At 39.6% G+C, this 27,342-nt stretch overlaps 1 protein-coding gene across 1 annotated transcript; it reads left to right on the forward strand.

Annotated features, from left to right (window-relative positions):
• Positions 1-1,354: 1,354 nt before the first annotated feature.
• Positions 1,355-27,342, forward strand: LOC139732513 (E3 ubiquitin-protein ligase ARIH2-like; the record flags this gene model as incomplete). Its single annotated transcript, XM_071643371.1, has 12 exons — positions 1,355-1,613; positions 6,371-6,438; positions 8,089-8,173; positions 9,430-9,580; positions 10,854-10,975; positions 11,713-11,822; positions 13,685-13,802; positions 15,090-15,140; positions 16,712-16,757; positions 17,728-17,855; positions 25,707-25,850; positions 26,860-27,342. Coding segments are annotated over exons 1-12 (1,740 nt in total), but the record flags the coding sequence as incomplete, so codon positions are not given.

Consider the following 27,342-nt stretch of genomic DNA (forward strand, 5'->3'; position numbering starts at 1 on the left):
CCAAACTTTAAAAAAAAGGTAGAAGAAAGGTAGCTTTTTCAGAAAATATCCAAACCTCAAGATTGACATAGTGGACCCATTTCACATGTTTAGAGTCCTCACATAAAATCAAGGAGTGCGACATTTTGTTTGTTTTGTGGTGCACAGTCACTTACTTATAGTGTTTGAGACAAATATATATAGCGCTTTTAGGCAAAGCTAGGTCTTCATTTTTATGTGTCTGCAGCGCAGTAGAGAGCCTGAAGCATTCATGTGTTTGGGTTAAGTCTGTCCGTCCATCTGTCCTCAGACCATCCAGGTGACCATCCACCCTCATGTTCCTCGTGGTATTATTGTGACTTTAAAGAGGAAAAAGATATGCAATGTATTTTCGTGATACCTGGCCCAGGTTTATGACATGAGGTGTAGATGTGCTGAGTGGACCTGTATTTATTCATTCATTTTGAAGAGAGGGGGCTTCAGAGTTCTTAAATATGGAGAAAGGATCTCGTGCTGCAGAGAAGTATTTATGTTATGACTGTGATATCTCCCAAATAAGTGAACTCCTATGTAGACCCACACATCCCAATCTTTGTACCCAAGTACCGGTACAATGATGTGCACATATTACACCATCACAGTGGGGGGAGGGGGTGCATTTTTCCGTATATATAGACTATGCATTGAATATTTTAAATGAGTATTTCCTTGGCATTTGTATCACTGTCATTTGTCATACTATGATGTGAGGCAATAAAGGCGGTATGATAAATGTGTCATTTTGTGAACATACAGCTTTTGAGGCATGAATGTGCAATTATTATGTGTTTGATATCGATGCTGACAAAGGATGGGTGATTGCTCTGGAATGAAATAACGGTCTGCATGTTCATATAAAATTTCCTCCCATATTTCTCTATGTATTTGGACTGTGATGATTTGTAGTTGGCACAGCATCAAATGTTAAATTTGACCAACTCTTGCACTATGAATGCACTTGTAATTTCAGTATACAAGATTTCTATTCCTCTACTGGTGTAAAACTATAAATAGCTTTGTATTTCTGCCAGGACTCCATGTATGAAACAAGCGTCTGGTACTAAAATGCAGTTGAACAATTCATTACATTATCAGCTCAATGTGCAAGATGCTGTATTGCTGGAGGCACTGTGTATGAGTAATGTAAGGAAATGGAATCATGTATATGCTTATTATTATGAATAATTTTGTTCTCTTGTTGAATTTCTTGCTCCTGGAATTTAACAGGACCCTCTTTGTTATATCAATCCTATTGCCTTCACAGGTCTTGTGTATGAGAGGATAGGACTACATACTCTGTTGCAAAGATACTGACTGGTGTTGGTATAGATAACCAGCTGCAACTTCAGCCCGTGGGGACGATGGCAGAGGCGATCGACGATTACGATGACGATAACTATGACTCCGAAGAAGACGAGGATGATGACGACGACATGTACAACGACTACTACGACGACCCGATCTTGGCGGATGATCCAGTCTTCTGCGAGGAGAGGGAACCCGACCCCGAGGCCTTCGACTACACATGCGTGGACGTGGCGGGGGCCAAGGCCATGCTGAAGAATGAGGTGGACCTGGCCAGCGAAAATCTCAAGGTACGTGTATGGTCAGATGAATTCTCACCCCATTGGTCATTTTGGGCCCATTTTATATGCTTGCCTACAATGTAGTTGTATGCTCTTCTTAACCCGTTCCATACAGGAACCTGGTGGCCTGTGTATTAAGTCTATGGGGATTTCAGAATCCAGTAGTGAACGGGTTAAGAGTTGAAATATCTTTCCATGTTGCGTATGTATCTCAGTTTGTCATATGCTGTTTTATTCAAACCTTGGCTCATCCAGTGTGAAGATATTCATTTGTGGTATTATGGGAGTGTTTACTCACTTTTATGGCCAGGAGAAAGAGCCCCCATAAATTTGCTTGTCAATGAGGTTTTCGTATCTAGACATTTACAATGAGTTGTACAGGTATCATTAAACTAGCACCACATTCCACAGTATGTGAACATCTCGGGAGGCATTGCCTACTTTCCTTGTTGTGATAGTCCACAAGTATGTGTATGTGGAAGAGGAGAGTATATTTTATCAGCACAGCTCTGAATTGCTTTAAGGCTTAAAGACCCTACTGTGTTGTGGCATGAGTGATCCAATAACATCGTATTGTATTCATTTTCATCCTGATTGAAAAAGAGAAATCATTTACAAGCATTGCAGATTGTCACATACCTTACTGCAATGTTTGGATTTGACTCCATGGTCTGGGCTAGTTTTGATATTATTGTTTGCATACTTAGTCTCTTCTCAGTCCTACTTCTTATGTATGTGTCCAAAATTGTATCTGCTGTAATATCAACAAATCATCCATAACAGATTTTACATGCATTCTTCTCAAATTATATTCTAACTATTGGAACCATTCTTGCTCTTTGGGGGATTGTGTACATCAGCCCCACAGTATGCTGTGTTGGTATCGCCATAAAGGAGTAAAAATAACTCTTCATGGAAGGTAAATTTTGCATTGAATGCTTACACTTACATACTCACTTACACTCACATGTACACTGAGACAGATACACAGATGTGAAATAACATATCAAATCACAAGAGGTAATACACTGATGGCGTATCAACTAAAAATGATTTTACTAGTATTCGATCTGGCATTATATTATGTCATAAAAGTGCAAAGAACGTACAATGTACAATGTATGCTGTTTATAACATTGTACATCAATGGGAATACAACTTTTGTATGCTAATCTCTGAAATTAACAATTATTTTGCAAATAGAGTGCAAAATACAGATTGTAAGTCCCAGTGCAACTCTTATCAAAGTGCATACATATGCAGTACCCTGTGCACTTGTCACACATCACAATGCATTTTATTTGCTGATTTTTGAATAGGTGATACAGACTGATTTTCAGATAATGCTCTGTGCAGTTAAGACTGGGTAACAGTCATGTTTTTTTAGACCATTTGTTGTACAGTATCTTGAAACAGTTGGCTGTAGCTCTGTATTCATGTCATCGATGAGGCATTCATTGTATTGCACTCTTATTCAAATTGCAATAGTCCTGTGCTTTTGTGTTCAAGGAAATGCAGAGAGAAATGTGAAGGATTTTTTTTTTTTTTTTTTTTTTTAGGGGATGGGAGGGGGGTTGAGTTGAATATTGACTTCACGACACTCAAAGTGGTTTGTACATAAAATTGTGATTTTTTTTAAGCTCCTATTTTTGAACGATAATTTACACCCACATCCCCTTCCTCTCTGAATGCTATTATCATCAGGTTTTCACGAGACATTGGATAGGTGAAATTCATATTTTCATTTAAGGTGATGATAGAATGATTCTCATCCAATTTGTGCAGTTTTAAGTAATATCACTGTTTTTGGAAAACATTAAACTTATTGTTGATAGTAAAGTGCTCCATAAGCTGTATTGAAATGCAGATTGTGAGATTAGAACTTGTATTTGCTCGAGATAGTTGAATTTTGTGTTCATCATATTATTATCCAAAGGGATACAAATTCAATGATTTTTTTTTTCTTGGGGTGGGAAGGTATCACTTGCAAATTTATACCATAAGCATGATTTGTTAGTGATGACCATTGTCACTGACAATTTCAATTTTTTATTAAGGGGTTGTAGATTAATTTCGGTATATGAAGCCCATAATGTGTTTTCAATTTTACAACTGGAAAGTGACTATGTGGTACATGTGAAGGCAGAGGCTTTCCAAGTAACACATGATTAGTGGATGTGCTGTGCCAGACTCGGTGTGACATGATTTTCAGCAACCACAAATGAGTGTATTTTTCAAGTGCCTCTATTGTACCCAGGAAGTGATGTACATTGTATGCGGTCGCCATGCCGGTGTCTAAATGCAACATCCTGTCTTCTATACGGAATATCTCATATATGCCCAGGCAACTCGTGTTCATTTATTTCAAACATAATAGTGCAGTTGTGGCCAAGAATGAAGTAAACCATAAAATTTCAAAGAAGGTACATACATGTATATATTTGTCAAAGAGCACTTGAAAAGGGCACATGCAAATTATCAATAATCCTTGAAGTAGAGCAAATTTGCAGATTGATTTCTCCCAGGTTAAACATTGTAAAATGACACTCATTGTTTGTAATACTGACAAATTTGAAACATTTTTTTGATTGTAAATCTTTCTTGTATTTAAACATTGTATGCTAACTTAATATACATATGTACATTGTATAGCCTTGTTCAGGCATTTGAAGTTTTCTCAAGTGAACATTTTATTTTGATAATAATTATAATAATGATACAATGCAGCTGATGTCTCTTGCAACTTTTCCACTGGATACAAAGCTCTTTGAGATGTCATACATGGGTCAGGCATTAGAGTAAAAAATGTACCAGCGACAGTGCAAGTTATTCATCAGAGCACATATAACACTGTTCATGTACGAATTGTACATGTATAGCACAGGAGACAAGTGTACATAGTGTATTCAAGTTTATCAAGCACGTTATAGATCTATGTGCTCATGCCGTATTCATTTACTCTCTTCCCGATTTGTACAGTGTATTACCTGTACACTGTATAAAATGTATATGTCCTTAGGGTGGCATGTGTCATCTGTTGTGACGTGTGGGATGAGCAAACACCAATCATCGTAGTACAGATCAATGTATATTATACCCTTGGACTTTGACAATATGTGTAGAGTGTGCACACAGTTGGGCTATTGTACAATGTGGGTTAACAGTTCTTGGTGTGTGTGTGTGTGTGGACACATGTACTGTGCAAAGGGGGGGGGGTACTTTTGTTTATGGCTCTAATTACCATAGCCTTCTGTGAAGGTTACGGGTCCTTACATTGGGTAGTACAAGGTAGGTTATAATCACATTTGTTAACCTACTAGTGGTTTTATGTGTAGTGCAAATTGTGAAGTGCTGTTGGTGATCATGATAGCTGTCATTGCACAGAGATATGTGTTAGGCCTTGTTATTTGTTGATGAGTGGTCAGTATTTGCATTGGGAAAAAAAAATCTTATCTGTTCATGGCCTTTCATGGGCTCTGAGGTTGGCCACTAGACACAAAAAAGCTTCGAGCTAATGGGCAAATATCACAGAAGCCCAATTACATATATTTTTTCTAAACTGTCGTATATGTGTACTTGTAATGTATAATGCAGAATATTTTCTAGCTAGTCTGTAGTTACACTGTGCAACCAATACTCATGTTGTAATTCACCTCTACCTGAAGTACATGATGTACGTGTACACTGTAGGACAATATCATGTGAAAAAATATCCTTCTGGCATTTTAGTATCTTAAGTACATGTACATGTACATGTACTAATGATCATCAAGAACTTATTTTGCTATCTCAAATTGATCTTAATGGGAGTTTTGGCCAGATGGCATTTTAGTGGCTGACTATGAAGTCAGAAGATTGAAAACAAATCAATGAATATTCATCAGACCATTGTAGCCAATAGTACAATGTAAAACTCAACAGGTGACTTTGACCAAGAAGTACATGAATCAAAAGCCATATGTTTTCTTTATTTTTGATAGACCCTCCCCTATTTTTTTCATTCATCTGTTTGTTTATTTTCGTATTTGCTTATGAACTTATTCTTACATACTTGTTTATCCATTAATTCACATAATCTGTAATATTTTGTGGGGCATCTTGTACCAGTACAATAGCTACCGGAGGCAATTATTCATGTTAAAGAAAACAATCATAAAAAGTAATCATTAGCATGCCTGTATGTACACAGTAGGAGGCTAATTGATTTTCGTAATACAATTTATTGTACCAGCATTAGCATCATGTAGCCCAAGGGATACATGAGGAGGTGACTTGTACTATAAATGTATGATATCCCATAGAGATTACATTGTACATATTGGTCATTGTACATACAGCTGTACACTGTAGTAAAAAAGCCATTGCAAGGAGTTAATTGCACATGCTCAATCATGCAAAGATACATGAAGATACCAAGTTACATTAAACAATGCAAAGTTATTATTATTTTTTTTTAATGGGGGGGGGGGGGGGTGGTTGGCAAGCAGGGAAAAGATTGGTGGTGGTGGGGGGGGGGGGGGAATATGAGCCTGAAGATGAAACTGGAGTGTCACAAAACTTGTCTTCAAACATACAGTAAGATGGCTTTGCTGCCATGCCAATGACACAATGTACAAGTTCTCATACCCAAGTGGAAAAAAAAAATCACTTAGCAAGAGCTTAACAAACAAATACATGTATTTGTTTCGTTTGCTCCTGCTTGTTCTAGAACAGTATAATTTCCTTATCAAATCACTCGTTATTTCCTATCCTTCCTCTCATTGCAGGTTCAGCCGAGGGTAGCCAGAGCCCTGCTGATGGCACACCAGTGGGACCTCGGAGAAGTGCAGAAAAGGTACGCTTGCTGCCTTCGTCATAGCCTTTGCCAAGACCCTGCCACTGTAGGGATTGTAAAAGGAGCAAGCAGATGGTCCTTAATGCAAGACTAGTCAAGCCACCATTGGGAGCCAAAGGCCCAGCAAGGGGGCCTTTGAGGATTGTCTGAAATTTTAGACTAACACCTTTCAATTACCAAATTTTGCTATGAGTTTTGACTGAAGAAAAAAATCATGACGAATCAGCAGATTGAGCCCTGTCCGAAGAAGCCCATGCAAACAGTCTTTGCACTGACGACTGATTGATAAATCAAGTAATTTCATTGGTCGAAAGGACTGAACTGAATTATCCAGTGATTAAATTATTGGTTCAAACAGAGCGCGAATGTTGCTTTCTCCTGCCATGCATAATAATCACAATCACTCTTCTCAAAAAGCCCCTGTTTTGATGCACTGGCTCTCTTGCATGAGGGCCTTAAAAAGGCTACACAGTGTATCTTTGTCACTGAAATTTTGCCCACATTATGTTACAGGCATGCATACACACTAATCGTGTCTTCCTCAGACTGAAGTTCAAACTAGCAGGCCATTTTGCTGTTCAGAAAAATAGCCCAATATTATGAATGTGTGTCTTCATCAGCTTGAAAACAGCCCACTTTGATAGGTAATTGGCTCGAAGTTGACGCATGCGTACTTTGCATCATTACTCAGCTGGCTCATCTGTAGAGTTTTGTGGTCTCAGTGTGCAGTGCGGTTCACATGATGGGATCCAGAAACTTTCAGGCTGATGGAGATGCAACCAAAATTTAGCTAATGCACTATTTCACAGGGAAATTTCCCTGATCAAATGGCGCGCTCTTTGCGTCTTCATTGCACAAATAGTGGGTTGATTTGACATCGGGCTGATTTCCTAACCACAAAATAGTGCACTATTTTGAAACTTCAGTCTGATGAAGACTGGCCTATTGTGGTGCTTACCCTTTCACCGGGTCATACCTGCCAAGCTAAAGGACACAGGTATTATTATTATTGTTATTGCTTTGTTTGTTCCTGCCCACTTTTGTGGTCACTTTCATGGTCCCTGGTCAGCTGGCAGAAAGCCAAAGCCAAAACCAAAACCTAAACAAAAAACTACAACATCAACATAACAAGTGTGTGGCCCTACATCTGCATGGGTAGGTGTGGATGAATTAGACCCGAACAAAGTTTGTTCCTAGACCTTTGAATTCTGTATGATAAAAGCAAAAACTAAATGCACTTTGCATGACGGACACATTTCATTCTTAATTCCAGTAGAAATGAGTTATCTTTAGCCAAAATGTTATGTACAGCAGACAAGAAATATGTAGAAATCAACTAACACAGATATGTGAATGGGGAAAAAGAGAAATGTTGCATATGTCACATCTGTATGTGTGCATATCTATAAGTTAGTAGTGAGCATACATGTAGTAGTATTACACTTCCCATATCTTTGTGTGTGCATATCGACAGCCTGTTACTCTCATTTAGTACTAAGTAACTAACCTTACAGGAAGGCTGGTAGTGTTTCAGATTTGCTCTTTGCTATTGAACTGTCTTTGTCAGCACCCTTGTGAGTGAAACTATCATGGCTGTGTAAGTATTTCATCCACGGGTTCTCTTTTATCTCTGTGTTTTCAAACTGTCAGAACGGATCAAGATATTGCCAATATTTTGGTGGAGACGGGAATACTTCCGCGGGCGGACAAAAGCTTCCTGGCACCAACGTCACAGGTAAAGTTGCCAATTTAATGCCATGATAGAACTGGACAAGCACATAATTTGTGTCTGTCGTAGGAAATATAATTTGTGTCTGTCGTATGAAATATTTCTCTGATAACCTGTGACCAGTACAGGGTAGGAATAGGTTGCAGCTACCTGGTGTAAATCGCCTGTCACTTCAAAGGTTCACTGGTTTTCAAACAACAAAGCTATACAATGTGGAAAAAATAATTGAAGAGGAAATGAGAATGCATAATTAGAAGTAAATGCGATCAGATATTTTTTGCTCTGTGAAACGTTAATGCCATTTGGCTTTCTGTTTGTTTGTTTGTTAAAAGGGGTTCCTTGCATCAGTGAATTTGCATCTACAATGGCTCTTATATTTTGTGCCATACGGTGTATGTACAAGTACATGTAGATTTTTTTTTTCAAAAGCATTGATGATGATTTATTTGTTTGTTTTGTTTTCACAGGGCAGAGTGATATCACTGTTGGGTGACAAGTCCTCATATTTCCAAAATGTCATATGTTCAGAAGATCAAAAAAACAACAAACAAACAAACAAACATTGCAGTCAAGGCACTATAACAAATGTGATTGCTTTCCCTTGGACACGCCATGGTGGCTCCATCTTTGGGATAAGATAGCTAGGATTTGGACAGGACATCACGTTTTAAATGATTATCTGACAATTAAGCAAAAAGGTTCTTTACACCAAAATATGAGATACAAGGTCTTGTCACCCCAGCGACGATATGTGACTTGCAGCACTGCGATATTGTATTGATGTTGTATTGTTTATACAGCATACTGGGTACCAGCATCTCCTACTCAAGTATCAAAGACTTTTGAAAAAAATAGCTGATATCAAGCATTAAATAAACATATATTTTTCTCCATACCAGCAAAGGTGTGGAAATTAGAAATGAAATAAACAAGCAGTGTGTGGTTGTTAGTCTCGATAGAGACCCTCTTAGCTTTGTAGAGGATGTGACATCAGCGCTGCATTTCTTAATCGTTGCTGCCAAAAAGTTGTCACTGTGGTGGAATGTAGTCTATGCGCTGCACAGATCACCTTTGCAAAGTGAACATCTCATGTAATATATGGTTTCTGTGCTTCTTTTTCAAATAGAAATGTTTACAAATGTTCAAATTCTGTGCATACAATTATCAGCAAAAAGTAAGAATGATGATGATGATCATCATCATCATCATTATTATTACTATTATTATTATCATATTTACAATTCATCTCTTGTTTCTGGTAGGACATTGTGTTGCCTGCACAAACCATCTGCCCAGTTTGTACCCTGGTCAAGACCAAGGATGAGCTGCGGGCCCTGTCTTGTGGTCACTTCTTCTGCAGCGACTGCTGGATCACGCACCTCCACTTCCGCATCACCGACGGGGTCTCCACAGGTACGGAGGGCACTGGACTTTGGACAGTAGGTTCAATACTATGCCAGTCAGCACTTAAAGCTCACAAAGAGTTAACCACTACCCCAGGCGCCCTTGGTGAGAGAACTTAGTTGAATTCACAACATTTTGTGAGTTCGGCTAAGATTGCTTTCTCTCACCAAGAGTGCCCGTGGTAATGGTTACGTCTTTGTGTGCTTTGAGGCTGATTGGCATAGTGTTGAACCTACTGTCCAAAAATCCCTTGCATAGAAAGGTTTAAAATATATGCAGGTGGGAATAGCTACAGTTTAGAATATGGAGCTCTTGATTCCATATATGCAATTCTTGATCTCATGTTTGGGAAATAAGATAGGAGGAAGAACATTTGAGTGCTAAGTACCAGTGAACCAAATTTGTTAATATGTCAAGTGGCTAAGCATTTGCAATTTAATGAACACAACAGCTTTTTAATGAATTGGCATGACACTGAATGACATTTTTTTTTTGCCTTTTCTGCCCTATTAAAAAACACTCAGAGATTGCAAATTCCATTCAAGACCATAAGGTCACAAATGCCACAAAACTGTGCAGGCATCATTGAAAAGAACAGTCCTAGATCTGATGCACGATACCGATCACCACCAAAACTTATCACCCATTCCTGTTAACACAACAGACCTATCCTGAAAATTTCCTCAAATTCTGTTCTTAAATTGTTCTGAAATGGGGGCGCTGTGGCATAGTGAATAAGACTCCCGACTCCCAATCGGAGGACCCGAGTTCAAATCCCGCCCAGTGCTTACGTCCTTGGACATGATGTTTTTACCCACAATGTCCATGACCCAGGTGTATAAATGGGTACCTGGCAATGCTAGGGTAATAATAATAGCAGGGCCCTCTGGTAGAGCAGTGGTAACACTGAAGAGGCTACCCTGGGTAAATAAGACCTCATTATTATTATTATTATTATTAGATTATCCTGCCATATTGGTAACGGGCAAACAAACAAACAAATAACAGTAGCCACATCACATATGTGGCCTTTTGCCAATATTTTTTTTTTTTCATTTTGGGTGTAATGGTCAACTTGAATGTGTATAGCCTCAAGCCATTCATTATTCAAGGCAACATTGTACTTCACTATTGCAGGCAGGTCAAATACTGAATATCGTTTGCCTCAATATGACGAGAATAACGAAAGCCAAGATCGAAGTGTTCAGTATTCTTCTGAGTAAACAAAGGACTTAAAGGGAAGTTGGGATATTTAACGCTCTCTGTTTTTCCCCTCTCGCAGAAATCCGCTGCATGGCCAACGAGTGTCACATGAGGACTCCAGAGGATTTTGTCTTGTCGCTGCTGAAATCTGACGCCATGAAGCGCAAATTTGAGCAGTTTGCTTTCAGGGATTACATCAAGGTACCTTAGATATAGGTCCTCATGTACTGTCATTCTTTACTAAGTTTCACCCCAAGGGGTGCCAGAGTGTTCAAGCCCTTGTTGATACTTTCAGAGTGGAAACTTTTGCACAATATGTCTTTTTCCTGCCAGGCCAATAACATGGAAAGTGATTGTTGTATCATTTTTGTGGATGAGGAAATTTAGCACAAAATAGTGAAATCTTATAGAATTTGCATAGTCATGTTTTTATATTTGAGATAGTCCAGTCAATTGTGAATCAGCGAAAATTTTCGTTCAGCAAAATACTTCATCTTTACAGTGTATATCTTAATGAATTCTTTTATTAATTATCATTATCATTATTATTTTTTTACTTATTGTCATGAGTTCACATGTGTCAGTGCAAATGTGGAGGTTATGCATTCAGCAAGATTTTTTTTTCCACCAAAAGAAGAAACAGTAACCAGTTGTCAGAAGAGATAACTTGCATTACATGGCTAAGTTAAAAAGCAAGAACTTTCCATTTTAGGCATGTAATATCCTAGTATTTCTCTTCTAGGTGTTACTTCATTCACAGGAAAGTGCTTTGGGCACATACGTTTTTCAAACCTCAGATTACTGCAATGCTATTTACAATGTTGACATCCCTTAGCACGTATCACAGCCAGTGTGTGTTGGCATGACATTGGAATAATAAATATCTTTCTATCTTTCTTTTTCTTTTTCTTTTGTTTCTTGGAACTTGTCACCACCAGAGCCACTGGAAGTTCAGGTTTTGCCCGGGGGCTGACTGTGACATGGTGGTCCACGCAAAGGAAGTGAAGAGCAAACGAGTTGACTGCCCCCATTGCAGGGCAGTATGGTGGTAAGGCTGATTCCATGATCTCTCCCATATGGTGTCATTTTAGTATGCATTTGAAACACAGAAGAAACTTGTTTGTCATCTCTAGGGTGACAAAACCTTGTTTCTCAAATGTTGGTGGAAAACGTTTTTCTTTGGATTAATTGTCAGATAATCAGTGAAGTGATGTCCTGTCTAAATCCTAGCTGTCTTACTCCAAAAATGAAGCCAGCACGGCTTGTCAAGGAAAGATGATCACATTTGTTATAGTGCTTTGGTTTACCATGTTTTTTTCCCTCTCCTGAACAGTTGACATTTTTGAGACACAAAGTTTTGTCATCCAAACAGTGTTGTGTGGGGCCCTTGTTGGAGGTCCTATCCAGTTTTCAGTTGTCCCCAGGAGACAAAGTTTTCTCCTGTTGTATACAGGATCCAGACCTGCCGAGTGTCCCTGATTCTGCTAGAGGTTTCGCAAGCAAGTAGATTATCTTTTATGCTTGACAAGAGAATAGAAGAGCCTCCTTGATGTAAAAACTTATTATACCAACTTGATGTGCATACAGGTTCCATGACATTTGCTCCTCTGACAATTGCTCCCATGAAATATCTGCACACCAAGCCAAACATAAGTTATACTCACAAACGTAACCCTAATCCTAATTCTAATCTTCACATCACACTAAACCTAAAACCCTATCACAACCCTAACCCTAGTCTTTGGAGAAAATAAGACCGGAGCAACTGTCGCAGGAGAAAATGTTTTGTCACCATACCTACAACGAAGTATCTGCCTGATTGCTCTTCGGAATCTCCCTGACTTTGATATGTGAACGTTTCCAATCTTTGGAGTTTCCGCTGAAATGATGGTGCATACTTTGTGTTGACCCATGCAAATTACCCCACATGAAATGAATTAAGTCCCACTGCCAAATGGCAAATGCTAAGACTGCCCTATCTCCAGTCTCCAATCTGGAATACATGAGGATATAACCATGAAGGTCAGGATACGGATCCCTCTTCGTATATATTCCTGGATTTAGTCACCATTCTGAGAAAATAAGCAGGAACAGTGGTCCTTATTGAGTGGGAGGTCATCCTGCTTGTGCGATAAAAATAGCACATGAGAGACTGTTGTTGCACTTGAGCTAAGTTCCTGCCAAAGCAGGCTGAGGACTGTTTGATGTATTTTTGCAGTGCGAGGTGAAAGTTGATACGTGTAAACTATGCCACTCTCTAGTGGCAGTGAGAACAGATAGGTGGTAGACGAATATTATATGTCACTCTATATCTACCCATCAGACACCAGCCATAAGCCACTAGCCTTCAGAGGAACATATGTGATATGTGGAAGTCTCATAGTAAAGTCAGTCAAAATATGATTAGTTAACCATTATAGTCCCGCTATATGCGTACCTTTATAGCCTCGTATGTTGCCATCAAGCAGAAGAGTTCATCAAAGACTTACCCGACATGGCAACAGATAATATGTTGAAACTGTTGCCAAGTATTGACATGTATTTGACGGGGGAAAAGTAGTAGTTTGTTACTAGGATTTCAGGGAGGGGAATGCATAGATTTGAATGGATTGGCAAACTTGTCTATTAGCTGGGTAGTTTCAATTAGTTAGATGGTATTTATACTTTAAGCAATTATATCCTGTATATAATTGTTGTAGGTGTTACCGTAGGTACTGGTATTGGTGATGTTATGATGTGCAGGTACTTTTTAAAGTATATGGATATATACACATCTATATACATGTATGAATATCCAGTGTATATCTGTATTTTCATGATCAAAGGAAGTAAAATTCCATTCTGCCTGATGTTAAGACAGACAGAGGTTGGATTCATCTACATCTTAACCTTCTTACCTCTACTCACCAGCTTCAAGTGCAGTGAGTGCTACCATGCTCCAGCGGGATGTGAAACCATCAAGAAGTGGCTGACGAAGTGCGCCGACGACTCAGAGACGGCCAATTACATCAGTGCCCACACCAAAGACGTGAGTTGTAGACGTGATTTTATATACAATGCAACTTCAAATTAAGAGGATTCAAGCGTTATGACAGTTTGCACCCAACAGATAAGTGTAACAAGGGAGTGTGATTCCCGTAAGGTTTCTGTGCTCTTGATGAAAGTATGAATTTACACCCAAACAAATTGACTTCTTAAAACATGATAGTGATCGGATTGTTATCAGACTTGATATACAAGTTTGAAATCATGACGGGGTAATTAATCCAATTGACTGGAGTTAAGGAAGAACGCATGAGCCTGCCAATTGACATCTGCTGCCTTTTTGGATTAGTACTCTTTATTAACATTTTTGTCTCTCAAATGCAATACGAGGACTTGTTTATCTCATTGTAAGTGCTTGGAAACTGTACTTGCTGGCAGTGTCTCTTTACATTCAGGGCTAAACATGTGATTGTGCAGATGTGCACCCCATGAACTTCAAATGCTAATAAGTTTTAAAAAGTGTGTGTGTGCTGATATGCCCTTGTGTTTGTACAAAGCATGATGTATAATTTTCTTAACCCGTTGAGGACGAGTCCAAAGTATACTCGGGCAAGTGTCTATGGGAAATGCGTGTTGTAGCAAAATCAATCAACCCGTCCTCAATGGGTTAATACAATAAAGGGTGTCAAGCTTGTTCTAAACATACCCTCAAAGCAGTAGAGCTCATTCTTTGACACTTGATCTGTTCTGATTGAAAGTAGAGGTGCTTTTGTACAATGAGAACACTGTGTGCAATCTTTCTGTGACTGACATTGCTAAGAGCGCCCTCTTTGTCCAGGTTTCAGTAGTGGTATTCTGTCTCTGAGAAAAAAAATGTGAAAGCTCAAGACTACTCTGTTAAACGTTTCACTTTTCCCTTCAAAAAACAGGCAAATAAAAATCTTATGATATCTTTCCGTTACGGGAAGGGCAAAATGTGTAAGGGGCAATTAACTGCAGTGATCCTCAATTTGAAAAATTAACAAAAATATATGTCATCTAGCATACCGGTACAGATTCTACTGACTATATCATACTGTTTGATCACATCACCTTTGTAATCAGAGCCTGAGGTAAACTAGACAAGTTATTGCTTCTTGAATGCTGATCATGTATACAGCATGATCATGTATACAGCATTCTTTTTCTAACAAGAAAATGTCAGAGTTGTAAATGATATCCTAAGAAATAAATATTCATACCATATATTACATTGCCATGCATGCATTCTCCACTTCTTGCAATTAATATCTCCTGTTTTCCTTGGTATCTCCTCTTTTCCCCATTTCAGTGTCCTAAGTGCAACATATGTATAGAAAAGAATGGTGGATGCAATCATATGGTAAGCTGAAACAAAAAGAAAATAAAAGGTTGAAAAAAACAATAAAAAACAAAGGAAATTAACATTGCTTGTGCTTTTTTTTTTGCAAGAATGTTGTTTGATGTGTCTTGTGGAATTCTGACACAAGAATTTTAGCAATCCTTCAGTCTTTTTAATGGGGTTAGAGGTGAAAATATGATTTCATGCATAGATGTGCATAATTGATGTACTAAAAATAGAAAATCAATATTTTTCTATTGCATGACCATGTAATCTTGAAGTTGACATCCGGCTCCATGTTCCAGCAAAATTTTGCGGTGATCACACCATTGATGGCCGAGATCTGAAGGGGGGGGGGGGGGGGGGGGGTCAAATTGACCACCCCCTCCCCCATGCATAGTCCAATTCTGAATCTAATGAAGCCCATGCATTGGTGGTTCTGTGACAAGTGTGATGAATTCTTAGGGAGATTTACCCCCAACAAATATTTAGAACGTGTTTATACAGAGAAGCAAAATACGCGCTCATGCCGGCTCATGCCGGCTCATGCGAGAGGACCTCTCAAATTTTGCTCTGTATAAACACGGCGTATGCCGGCATACGCCGCCAAATGCAGGCTCATGCGAGAGGTTCCGTCCGCCACCTTTTGAGGTGGCCGATGTGAAGGAGCCTCGCGTATTTTGCTGTGTGTTTATACAGACGACCGAAATTCGAGAGGTAACCGGAAAGCGCGTATTTTAATATCTGTCATGATCGAACCACGTCTTCTCCTTCTTACTGAAAAACTGGATTTCAATTGATCATTTGGCCGGGTGGTTGTCAAGAGGAACGTTACAAGAATGACCTTCAAGCTGGGTGGTCCTGATGACTTTGCCGGTGCCATCTTGATTTTTTTAAATTTTTTCCCATCATGCAATAAACTGCACTGCGAACGTGACCTATGCTTGACCCCAAAATTCGAGAGGTCCGATTCAGCTGAGGTCCGCTCGCATCGGCTCGCATGAGCCGGTTATTTTGACTTCTGTATAAACACGAGAAATAAGCGCTCATGCGGGAGGTAAAATGCCGGCTCATGTGCGCCGATGCGAGAGGCTCCTGTATAAACACGCACTTAGATTCAGTGAATGTAGAAATAGAACCAAGACATCAGTGAAGTGTGAAGAAAATTAGACAAAGTCATTGCTGCATTCACTGACTTTAAGTAAATAAACTTAAAGTTTGGGAAAGTTCCCCTCTAACATGCTTGTTTGTTGTTGTTATTTTGTACCTGTTGATTGAGTATATGCATATTACATGTTCAACTGGGGTCTAGGGCAATTACCCCCTGGGCAATTACCCCGGACCCTTCCCCTGGCCCTAATCCTAATCCTAATCCTGAATCTAATCCTAACCCTAACCCAAACTCCTAACACTAAACCTAACCCTAACCCTAATCTTAACTCTAACCTTACCACTAACCAGTATTTAGCCGGGTGGTAATTGCCCTCTGGGGGTAATTGCCCGGATACGGTTCAACTGAAGTTTGTCTGTGGCATTTGATACTGTTGTGATTGTTGCTTATTTTCCTTTCATATCTGTTTTTCATCCCAAAGCAATGCTCAAGATGTAAACATGATTTCTGCTGGATGTGCCTTGGTGGTAAGCATTAGAACAATCTTGATTTGATTTGATCGATTGCTTCTGGATGGTAAAAGAGATATAATGTTTCAGGCCATCAATAATTGTTGCATATCAAGTAGCACATTGAGAATGAGTACCAGGTCCATAGAGCCTTATGCAAATTGTATGCAGTACATTGCAGAACTCGTTGTCGTCTTCAATATTTGCTCAGAAATCTCTTGAGTTGGATGTATATATGTGATCCTTAATAGTAGAAGAATAGACTGACAATTTATGTCGAAGCATTCATCCAATATTAATGTGACTGCTACTTGTCATGACTTGAGAGAACGAAGATAGGATGAAGAACATCAACATTTTGAGTGAATTTGGTAACATTGCTGGAAAAGAAGGGACAGCATTACGGATCAATTTGAACTTTTCTTGAAGCACAGTTTTTGTTTTTGTTTTTGTTTTGTTTTTTAACACTGAGATGGGGTGATGTGCAGTGTAAATGTACATAATCAGATGATCACACAGTATTTTGTAAGTGAATGAAACTCTCAAAATGACAAAAGAGGCTGCAGCAATAGAATTTATTGTGCTGGCTTTCACAGACAGTCCTTTGTAAACTCTGAATATTAAATGTTCGAATTGTGGACAGTTGCAGACAATAAGATTAGAATGGTTGAAGTTGTTTTCAGTAGGGGCTTTTTGTGGCTAAAGCTTTTGTTATTGTGTTCAATGCAGAAGGAACACCACTTACGACAGTACAACTTAACTTCCAGAAAATCCATTATGTATCTGTAACTAGGGGAAGTAACATAACGTTAAACTCTTGGTACAGATGGTGAGCTTTGATGTTTGTATGGTGTAAGAGCTTCGCGTGATATTCTAGCATGTCATTTTATTACTTGTGTAAACAAGGTACCTCATGAATTAGTTATGCCTGCTGTTAAATACAAAGACTTGCGCTAAGTGTAACCAATTGCATTTGCCTCCCACACAGACTGGAAGTCGCACGGGAGTGAGTTCTACGAGTGCAGTCGGTACAAGGAGAACCCCAACATTGCCAACGAGTCAGCCAACGTGAAGGCTCGGGAAGCCCTCAAGAAATACCTCTTCTACTTTGAGAGAGTGAGTATATCCCAATGGAAGAGAGGATAATATGCTTCTCCTCCAAGGCCTCATATCGTCGCTGGGATGACAAGACCTTGTATCCCAAATTTTGTTGAAAATGACTTTCTTTGATTAATGACCAGATAATCGGTTTAGTAATGTCCTGTCCAAATCCTAGCTGTCTTACCCCAAAAATGAAGTCACCACGGCATGTCAAAGGAAAGACTATTCTATTTGATAGAGTGCTTTGGTTGCCATGTCTTTTTGCTCTCCTGATCATATGACATTTTTGAGATACGAGGTCTTGTCGCCCCAGCGACGATATGCTGTACAATCCAGACTTGGCATCAAAAGTGACCTGAGCTGTCAATCTTATCAGAATCTTCCGTTAGGATTGTGAAGATTCTGCTAGGATCAAAAGCTCAGGCCCCTTTTGATTCCATTTTACTCCACTGGCTCACTACTACTGGATGGGCACTTTTCAGCAGCTTCTTTTTTTTTAAAACAATTCCGACATGTGATCTGATGCGGATCATGTGACGCATCATGTGAATGTTGTGGTTTTGATTTAACAGTAGACCTCAATGAGTAGTCTGCGTTGAGAAAAGAGTTTCATACATCGATATCAATTTCATATCGAGTGGTGAGCATGATGCAGTATGTTATGGATTGTTCTAACTCTGTGCCGTGTCTGTATGCTTGGTACATTCAACACCATGACATGGTCACATTTAACACAAGATTATAAGACTCTCATTGGCATGTATAAAAAGCTGATGGATGAATAATGATAGAGAGGCATTGTATTATGCGTGAGACACCACTCCTTAAACCTTTATTTGCTGGTGTACATGTATATTGCAACACTGTGTGTCCCAAAGTAGCAATACTGAGCAAAATCTGGAATAGATAATTTTTTAAAATCAAATTGATGAACTTCACTCTCAAAATAATGTTGGGATTGTAAATGCACTCAGATGATATACCTGATAAACTCAATAACCATCGTGGAGTGTCACCCTTAACCCGTTGAGGACGGACTGATTTTGCTCTAACATGCATTTCCCATAGACACCTGCCTGAGTATTCTCAGGACTCTTCTTCAACGGGTTAAACTCCTTACAGTTGTAAATGGATGAGATGTCCCAGCAGTTGAGAACTGGTCATTCTGTTTTGTTGCCCTTGGACGGCCAGAGAGAGAGAGAGAGAGAGAGAGATCTTCTTGGTTTTTAAGTCCACTTTTGCTCACACACCTTAAGAGTGTTAACAGCTCACAGGCATTAATAGTCACTTTTGATTAAAGGTATGCTTCTTGAAGCCACGATGTACTGTAAAACGAGGAATGCTCACGTGCATTTCAATTTCGCGAGAGCAAAGATTCGCAAAATTAAAGTGCACGTAAACATTCTTGTCTACACTATATGCATTGAATGCTAGAGGCAACTCGCAAAAATTTCATGCCGTGAAAAAGGCCGTCGGCTCCAATTCGCGAAAAATTTCATGCCGCGAAAATATCGTGTTTTACAGTATACGATTCCATGCTGAAGAACTTGCACTGTACCTTGCAGGACGGAAAGCTTGACCCTTTATGCGTCCAGGCACTTCGCTTAACCGGTCAAGCTTTTTCATCAGCATTCAGCAATCCGTCCAAACTTGACCTCGTTGTAGATTTGCAAGCCTGCTTACCCATAGCAGTGTGCCTCAGTCCAACAGGAAGGCCATGGTGACACAATAGGGATAGGGGCACTGGGTAAATCACTATTCATTGACAATTTAGTTTCCAGACATGTACATGTATGTCAATTAGCCAAGAAAACACTCCAGCATGCATGCTAAGGGTTAAGCTGGGCATATCATGAGCAAGTCTAGTGGACAAACTGTTTCTTGAAGTTGTATTATGGAGGGCATTATGTGAGAAGAATATAATGCTCAACATGAAAATAACATCTGATATAGAAGATAGCATTAAAAAAAGGATTGTAGATCAGATCTGCCAAGTTTAGCCAACTGGAATGCCACAGAATTTAGGATATGTTTTAATCCTCTGATGCAGACAGAGAATGTACAGCATGATACCATTCTGGCTTGGTAATGGTATACAGTACTCAGTGCCATACTTCTGCAGTGTATCTATTCTGTCTATCTTATCTATCTACCACTATTAATTTACATCTATCTCTATCTCTCTTAGTTCAACATGCAACAATAAGAGCTGGGAGGACGGGTATGAGAGAATAGAATTTATGATTTAGACATTGGATTCTGGCAAAGGTGGGATAATGCTAATTACTTAATAAATAATGTGGCTAGGTCAGATATTTGGTACCATGCAAAACTTGTGACCCTTTTTAACATGAAAAAAAAAAAAAAAAAAAAAAAAACCACCCCAACATCAAAGAACAAGCAACTGATATAAACAATACACGCACACACACACACACACACACACACACACACGCACACACATATTTCTTGGAACTTTTTTGACAGTGAGATCCAATGATTAAAGGCAATCAAAATTTGATACAGGTGTGACCAGATTTTACAACATCTTAGAGTTAAAGGCCGACCTTTTTTATAGCCATTTCATGTGCTGCATTTGTTATATTTTGAGGGTATATTTTACAAGGAAGGTACAAAAATTTAGTGTGGCCTGATGAAACATTTCCAAACAAAGTCACAATCCTTTTTTGCCTTTGTATTGAACAAAAAAAAAAAAAAAAGATTGCTGACTGAATTAACTATGACGCAATGAGATGGATATAGCAGGTACAGTTTGTATCATGAGATACAGGCAGGAATAGAAAACAGTCTCAAGAGAGAGAATGGGAAGAAGAGAACATAAAAGATGCTGCATTTGGTTAGTAAACCAATTTAGAAAACATTCGATGTGGATTAATGAGTATTTGTATTCATTTTGAAACTGAGTTGCAGTGACGTCAGAGACTTGCATCACTTTGTTTCTGTGCAGCAAGATGGTTTCACTCTCTGTATCATTTCTTCTTTTTATTTTTTGTTTTTTGGTAAACTGAAACAGTATGCATTTGCTCTCGATTCCAGTTGTTAAAAAAGAATTACCACTTTTGTACTTCAACCTGTATATTAATAGAACACATTTGATGTATAAAACAAAGAAAGAATTTCATCTTCAATATAAATTAGGTAAATTGATGTGGCTCTTTTGTAATCAGTATTTGTGGTCGTAAATTGTCAACACATTTAGTGTTTCCTTTCAGTAGCCTGAAACGTGATGCATCTAAATGAGATGGACAGGCGTTGCTTGTGGCATGCTTTGTCTCTGGTTTTGTGCCAGAGGTTTGACCCAGAAAATGTTCATGAAGGCGCGATGAAATGTGGTTTCCTTGCATCTTCTGTTGCTGGAGCACGGCAGAAATTAGCAGCAATGAGGATCGTGGTAGTATTTGGCTTCTTTCAGTAATTTGCCAGGGGAAGTGATACTGTCTGTGTGGTTAGCCTGGGTCTCCCCGGGGTAGATGTCGAAGGGGATGCGATCAACCGCGTTGACGCAAATTGGCCCTCGCTGGTTAGCCATGAAAAAAGAATAGGGCGTGGTGATGTCAAGGTTGTCGTTGGCGTTGCCAAGTTTGGTTTTCCCTAGTTTCAATGCGCCCTCTCGCCATCTTCTCTCCTCGAGTTCATCAGGGTCAAATCGGACTGAAATGTGAAAGATGAAAATGACTTCTTTGCCATGCTTTCTGTGGTCAGCATGAAAGCAGTAATGTGAAACAGTTATCAGTTCTACCAAAAATAGACAAGTTGCGTTCTATGAATATTTGCTGACGACAGGTCAGTTCCTTGCCAACAAATCATAATCTCCTGACAAAACAAAGTTGTCTTGAGTTTTTAATTTGTCTAGCTTGTCTCAAGATTTTATGTAACACTGCATCGGACGATGCTCCAATCAGTCATATTTTACAGATACGTAATATTCTTCCTCTCCAATCACTCAGCCTTTCTCTTCTATATGGGTTTAACCACTTGAAGTGTCACAAAGGTCATTCTTTGCGGCAAACATATGTTAGCATTTCTGTCACGGGTTTGATGCGTGGCATGGGACGATGACGTGTCGTGACGTGACTTTCAATCTGTCGTTTCGGATATGTTCACATTCAAGAACCACATGGCAATCTGGGGGTCCTCACATGAAATTATCAGTTGATTATTTAAAACGAGAATGAGCAGTTGGTATCCCTTGTTGGAGAATCAGAATAGAAATTGTTTGACTCTAATTAACTGCTAAAGTTAGCAATGTGAAGCTGCCAAGATTTTCTGGTTCCTGAGGAAGCTCTCTGAAAAAGAAAAAGAAAATATTTATGTCCAAATTAAAGAATCTGAAAGGATCCCTTTTGCTGATTGCAGTGCATATGTAAGACACAAGTATCTCTCTAAAAGCTCTTTGAAATCTCCCTGATTTTAGTGTGTGGATGTTGGCAGCTGTGATAATGGAACATCCTTCTGTACCAGGGTAATTTTTTTTTTTTTGTTCATCTTGGTAGCAGGCTTCAGGTGACATTTATTCTGTCCAGGCATGGAAAAAAAAAAGATAGTCATCGGTGATGACTTGTTTCTTGTCATTGGGAAGGAATACTCTCAGTGGTGCTTACAAGGTGCAAAGATGTGAAGGTGTGAATGGTACATACTGTGAAGAATTAGTGGATTTAAAGGAAATAATAAGTGAAATGCATGTGTTGCTCAAGATATGATTTCTGTATTTGTTAATGACTTGAAAGTCAAGAGGGTTAGTGGTATTTTAAACAGTGCTTGATTTTTTTCCCCATTTTTTTTTTGTACCTTTCTGTAGATTTGTTTGTGTTTTCTTTCTTTGCATACCACTTCTCCCTTTACTTCATATCCAGTAAATGAATAATTGCAATAACTCTTTGGTTGAAGCTGTGAGTTGTGGTTCCAAAAGACACGATAAATCTTTTATGAGTGAACAAGCTTCTTTGCTTTTAATAATTGATATCAATTGTCACTTCAGTTAAAGTTATGTCATTATCATAAAAATGTGACCTTTCTAATGTTGACCTTCACAACAAAATTAAGGAGCACCTGTGGTAATTGTGCATTTTACACATAATAAAGATTTTATTCAGAAATTAATAAATAAAATTAAAACCTAGGATAAGAGTAATTATCAGAAGAAAATAGTTCCTGTTTGTTTCGAAATAGACATTTTCTTGTTAATGTCTTGTGAGAATCTAACATCACGCTGCAGATGACGTACAACTTGGCTGTGATTATGAAATTTTAGTGTATGTAATTCTATTGTGGTCTTGAAACCAAGTAGCACGTGTCATGTCACTTGACAGAAAATTTCATTGACATAGGAATTGGGCAGAAAAAAAAAAGAATGTTCTGTTCTTTGTGGTGCCGCGATAGCATCACCAAGGGTAATTCCATCTGTCCGTTTTAGGGACTATCCAGGGGTCTCTTTACGACAGCCGGCGATGAGGCAGAGGAATACGGTCTCGGAGCGAACAAGATGCAGGCCCAGATAGCGCGGCAGCCGAGACGCGATGCCAAAAAACCTCCCCCCAACAAAACAAATGGGAAATAACTTCAGGTCGGAAAGGGGCGCAGGTGTTCAGATCGCGCCAGGGCTATTTTCATCGGCGGGGAGGCTACCAAGGGGATGCGATAAGAAGGAGGAGTGAAAATTTGAATTGGAGATTGCATCCTCTCTGGTCCCAGGAGCAGTCTAAATATAGCATGACAGTCTCTTGGTAACGCACTCCTTGGCCGTTCTAGGCTCTTCTGCCACCGTGTATGAAAGTGCCTGAGTTTGAGCCCCCCCCCCAAAGCTCGTGACTGAATCAATTTCAAATCAGTACTATGTATTACTTCCAGGGTAGCAGTACAAAGAGGTGTTGTAGATTGTAGCATGTGGAGCTATTAACCAGATATATAACCAGATGGTCTCCAAAGTGATTGGTGACTGTTTGTTGTATTTTCCCTCATCACTCTTAATGTGCACCTATGATTGAAGTCTTTCAGCCCCATCATTGTCAACACTGAGACATAATGACTTGTTTCAAAGTGCAGTATGTATAAAAGTCAGCATTGTATTATTGGTTTCCTCTGAGTACAGTATATCAGTGACAAATGCACTGTACATGTTTAGAAAATATATCGTCGCTGGGGTGACGAGACCTTGTATCTGAAATGTTGGTGAAAATGACTTTTTTGGATTAATGGCCAAATAATGGGTTAAGTGATGTCCTGGCCAAATCCAAACTATCTTACTCCAAAAATAAAGACACCATGGCATGCCAAAGGAAAGGCTATCCCATTCGCTATAGTGCTGTGGCTGCCATGTTTTTTGGCTCTCCTGAACATGTGACGTTTTGCAGATACGAGGTCTTGTCGCCCCAGCGACGATATGTTTGTTCAACAAATGATAAATTGAGATGTTGAAATCTATTTGAACAACTTGCCCATATTTCTGTCCAGCTGTATAATGTATATCTTTTCTCCCTCTGAAATCACAGATTATTATGTAGAATATCCACATTATTTTCAACTCTAGCTTTGACGTGATGTTGTATAAAACACAAACCATGTCGTTTGCAGTCAAAGTCAGTGCAAGTATAGAGGTATGTGCACCTCACAATGTCTATTTGTTGGCAACATGTAGACAAATGTCATGATGGGCAAGTCAAATTGGAGCTTATGGTGCAGACTCAAAATGTGTCTTGTATGGATAATGAAAGTGAAAGAAAGGAGAAAAAGGAGAATTCAAAGGAAAAAAAGAAGAGAAATGATGAAGGAAAAGTAAAAGTGAACAAATGTCACATTTGTCACATAGCTATGATGTGTATGTATAATAGTTGTATTGTTCACTGGATCCTTCCAAAGTGAAATGGCTCATGTACAATTGTGACTTTTGGCAATGTTGTGTCTTCATCCTTGCTGTACATACAGCATTTAGTGTTCCATGTGTTGACAGAGTAAGATTGCTCGCCTTCCACAGGCTATGACAAACTGAAACAATGTGATTTTTTACCCTAAATCATAGGGGACTACTAGCCACAAGCAACGAAGGAAGACTCATGCAATGTGATACCTTGATATGACACTTTTTTCTTTCTTTTCATCCCTGTCTCTTTTGTCCTGTCTACCCATTTTTCCTTCTCCCATTTCATCCACCCTCTCCATCTCCCCTCTCCCTTGTATCTTACTTTCTTCTCATCTTGCTCCTTCTTGCCTTTCCTCTTTCCCTCTTTCTCTCTTCCTCTCTCTATTGTTTCCTCTCTTTCCTTCTTCAATTTCCTCCTTCCTTCTTACCTTCCGTCCCTCTCAATCCTCTACTTCTCTCCCTCCTTCCTACTCCTCTTCCCTGCCTCTTTCTCTTCCTCCTTCCCTCCTGCATTCCCTCTCTCCTTCTCCTTCCTTCTCTATCCTTTCCCTCTCTTTCTCCTTCCCTTCCTTCCCTCCCTCTTCTCTTTCCATTCCTTCTCTTTCTCCTTCCTACCATCCCTCCTCCCTCCCTCCCTCTTCCCCCTTTATCCTTCTCTATCCTCTCATCTTCCTTCTTTCCTACCTTCCTTGCGTCTTGCTCCTTCTCTGTCTGACCTCTCCTTTCTTCTCTATCCTCTCTTCTCCTCACTACTTTCCTTCCCTCCCTCTTCCCCTCTTCTTCCCTCTCTATCCTCTCATCTCCGTCCTTACCTCCTACCTTCTCTCTCTCCCTGTCTCCCGCTCCTTCTCTGTCTGACCTCTCCTTTCTTCTCTACCCTCTCTTATCCTTCCTACCATCCCTCTCTCTTTTCTACTCTTCCTCCTTCCCTTTCTTTCTCTCTCTGTCCTCTCCATCCCTCCATCCCTCCATCCTCTTTCTCACTGCAGTGGGAGAACCATTCAAAGAGTCTTCGTCTGGAGGCACAGACCCTCAGGAAGATCAACGAGAGGATAGAGGACAAAGTGATGAATAATATGGGCACATGGATAGACTGGCAATACCTCCTAGATGCTGCTGCACTGCTGGCAAAGGTGAATACACCGGTTTCACTAATGTATCAAAATTTATGCATATCGTAAAGAGGGGATATTTTTTGCTCGAGTAATTTTTTGCACTCTGCTGAGTTAGATGAATTTCAAATGTTTTAATTCTGCGGAATCAAGACATTACATAGCGGTACATACATGTATAACAAGCAAAAATATTTGCATGCTTTTATATTCGCTCTGGTTTCTGGTCGCGCAAAATGCATGAAAATTTATGCACCGTGAAACTTTCTACTTTTACTGTACATACATATCAAAGTCTGCTCCCAGGGATTTCCCCTGTAGCTATAGGTAATGCATGCAGACCGATTCCAAATATTGAAATATGTTCAGTAGGAGTTGGTGAAGTACTGATGAGCTCATTACTGTAGTTCTTCAGGGAAAAGATATACTGCTTCCCCTTCTCATATATCTCCTGTTCTCATTCTACTCATTCTATGCTAACATCTACACACTCTACATTTGCTCATGAATACTAACCCATCGAGTATGGGAGCTTTTTTTTCACTTGAGAAATTATCTTGTCTTCATTATTTTGGCAACTCGGAATTTTACTGCCCTATCTTTGGATTAAATCTGATAAGATCTGAACAAAATCAGAAAAAAAAAGTTACCAATTGTAGAGGTGAATATCAACTTTAATCCTTTCAAATGTGTTGCAAATTTAGGAATTAATTGTAAATTTAGCAGTTTTAGAAGGTTGTCATAATCCTCCATCTTTACCAAGTTATGATAAACGACATAAAAAAAAGGAATCAAGTAAATCAGGAAATTTTATTCCACTGTATGAAATGCAATGAATTGTAAAAATCATCCTAAAAAGCAATAATCCACCAAACCACAAGAATGTGATTTCTGGGATTGTATAGGTTTTAATGCTCTCTTGCTACCCTTTCAAAACCATTTAAATTCACTGTAGCTTTAATCCGCCATATCTCCATCTACCCTTGATATGTTTTCCATGTTACTTTTGTGCCTCCTTTCTGCATGGCAGTGCCGCTATACTCTTCAGTACACATACCCCTACGCCTACTTCATGGACAGCGGGCCACGCAAGAAGCTGTTTGAGTACCAGCAGGCTCAGCTGGAGGCGGAGATTGAGGATCTCTCCTGGAAGGTGGAGAGGGCAGAAACGTACGACAGAGGGGTGAGTACACCAGCAAGGGATCGGGTGAAGGGAGTGGAGCAGGGGTGGAACAGGTGTAGAGCAGGGGTGGAGGAGAGGCGGAGGAGAGAGGTGGAGGAGGGGTGGAAGAGGGGCAGAAGAGGGGTGGAGGAGTTGGAAGAAGGGTGGAAGAGGGGTGGAGGAGAGTTGGAAGAGGGGAGGAAGAGAGGCAGAGGACTGTTGGAAGAGGGGTTGAGGAGGGGTAGAGCAGGGGTGGAGGAAGGGTGGAAGATGGGTGGAGGAGGTGTAGAAGAGAGTCAGAGGAGGAGTGGAGGGAGGGAGGGAGGGAGGGAGGAGGAGCTTAAGAAAAGG

The sequence above is a fragment of the Diadema antillarum genome, unplaced genomic scaffold (genome assembly GCF_040938485.1).
Source record: "Diadema antillarum isolate AM-2024a unplaced genomic scaffold, OU_Dant_1.0 seq00000429_RagTag, whole genome shotgun sequence".
Classification (NCBI taxonomy): Eukaryota; Metazoa; Echinodermata; class Echinoidea; order Diadematoida; family Diadematidae; genus Diadema; species Diadema antillarum.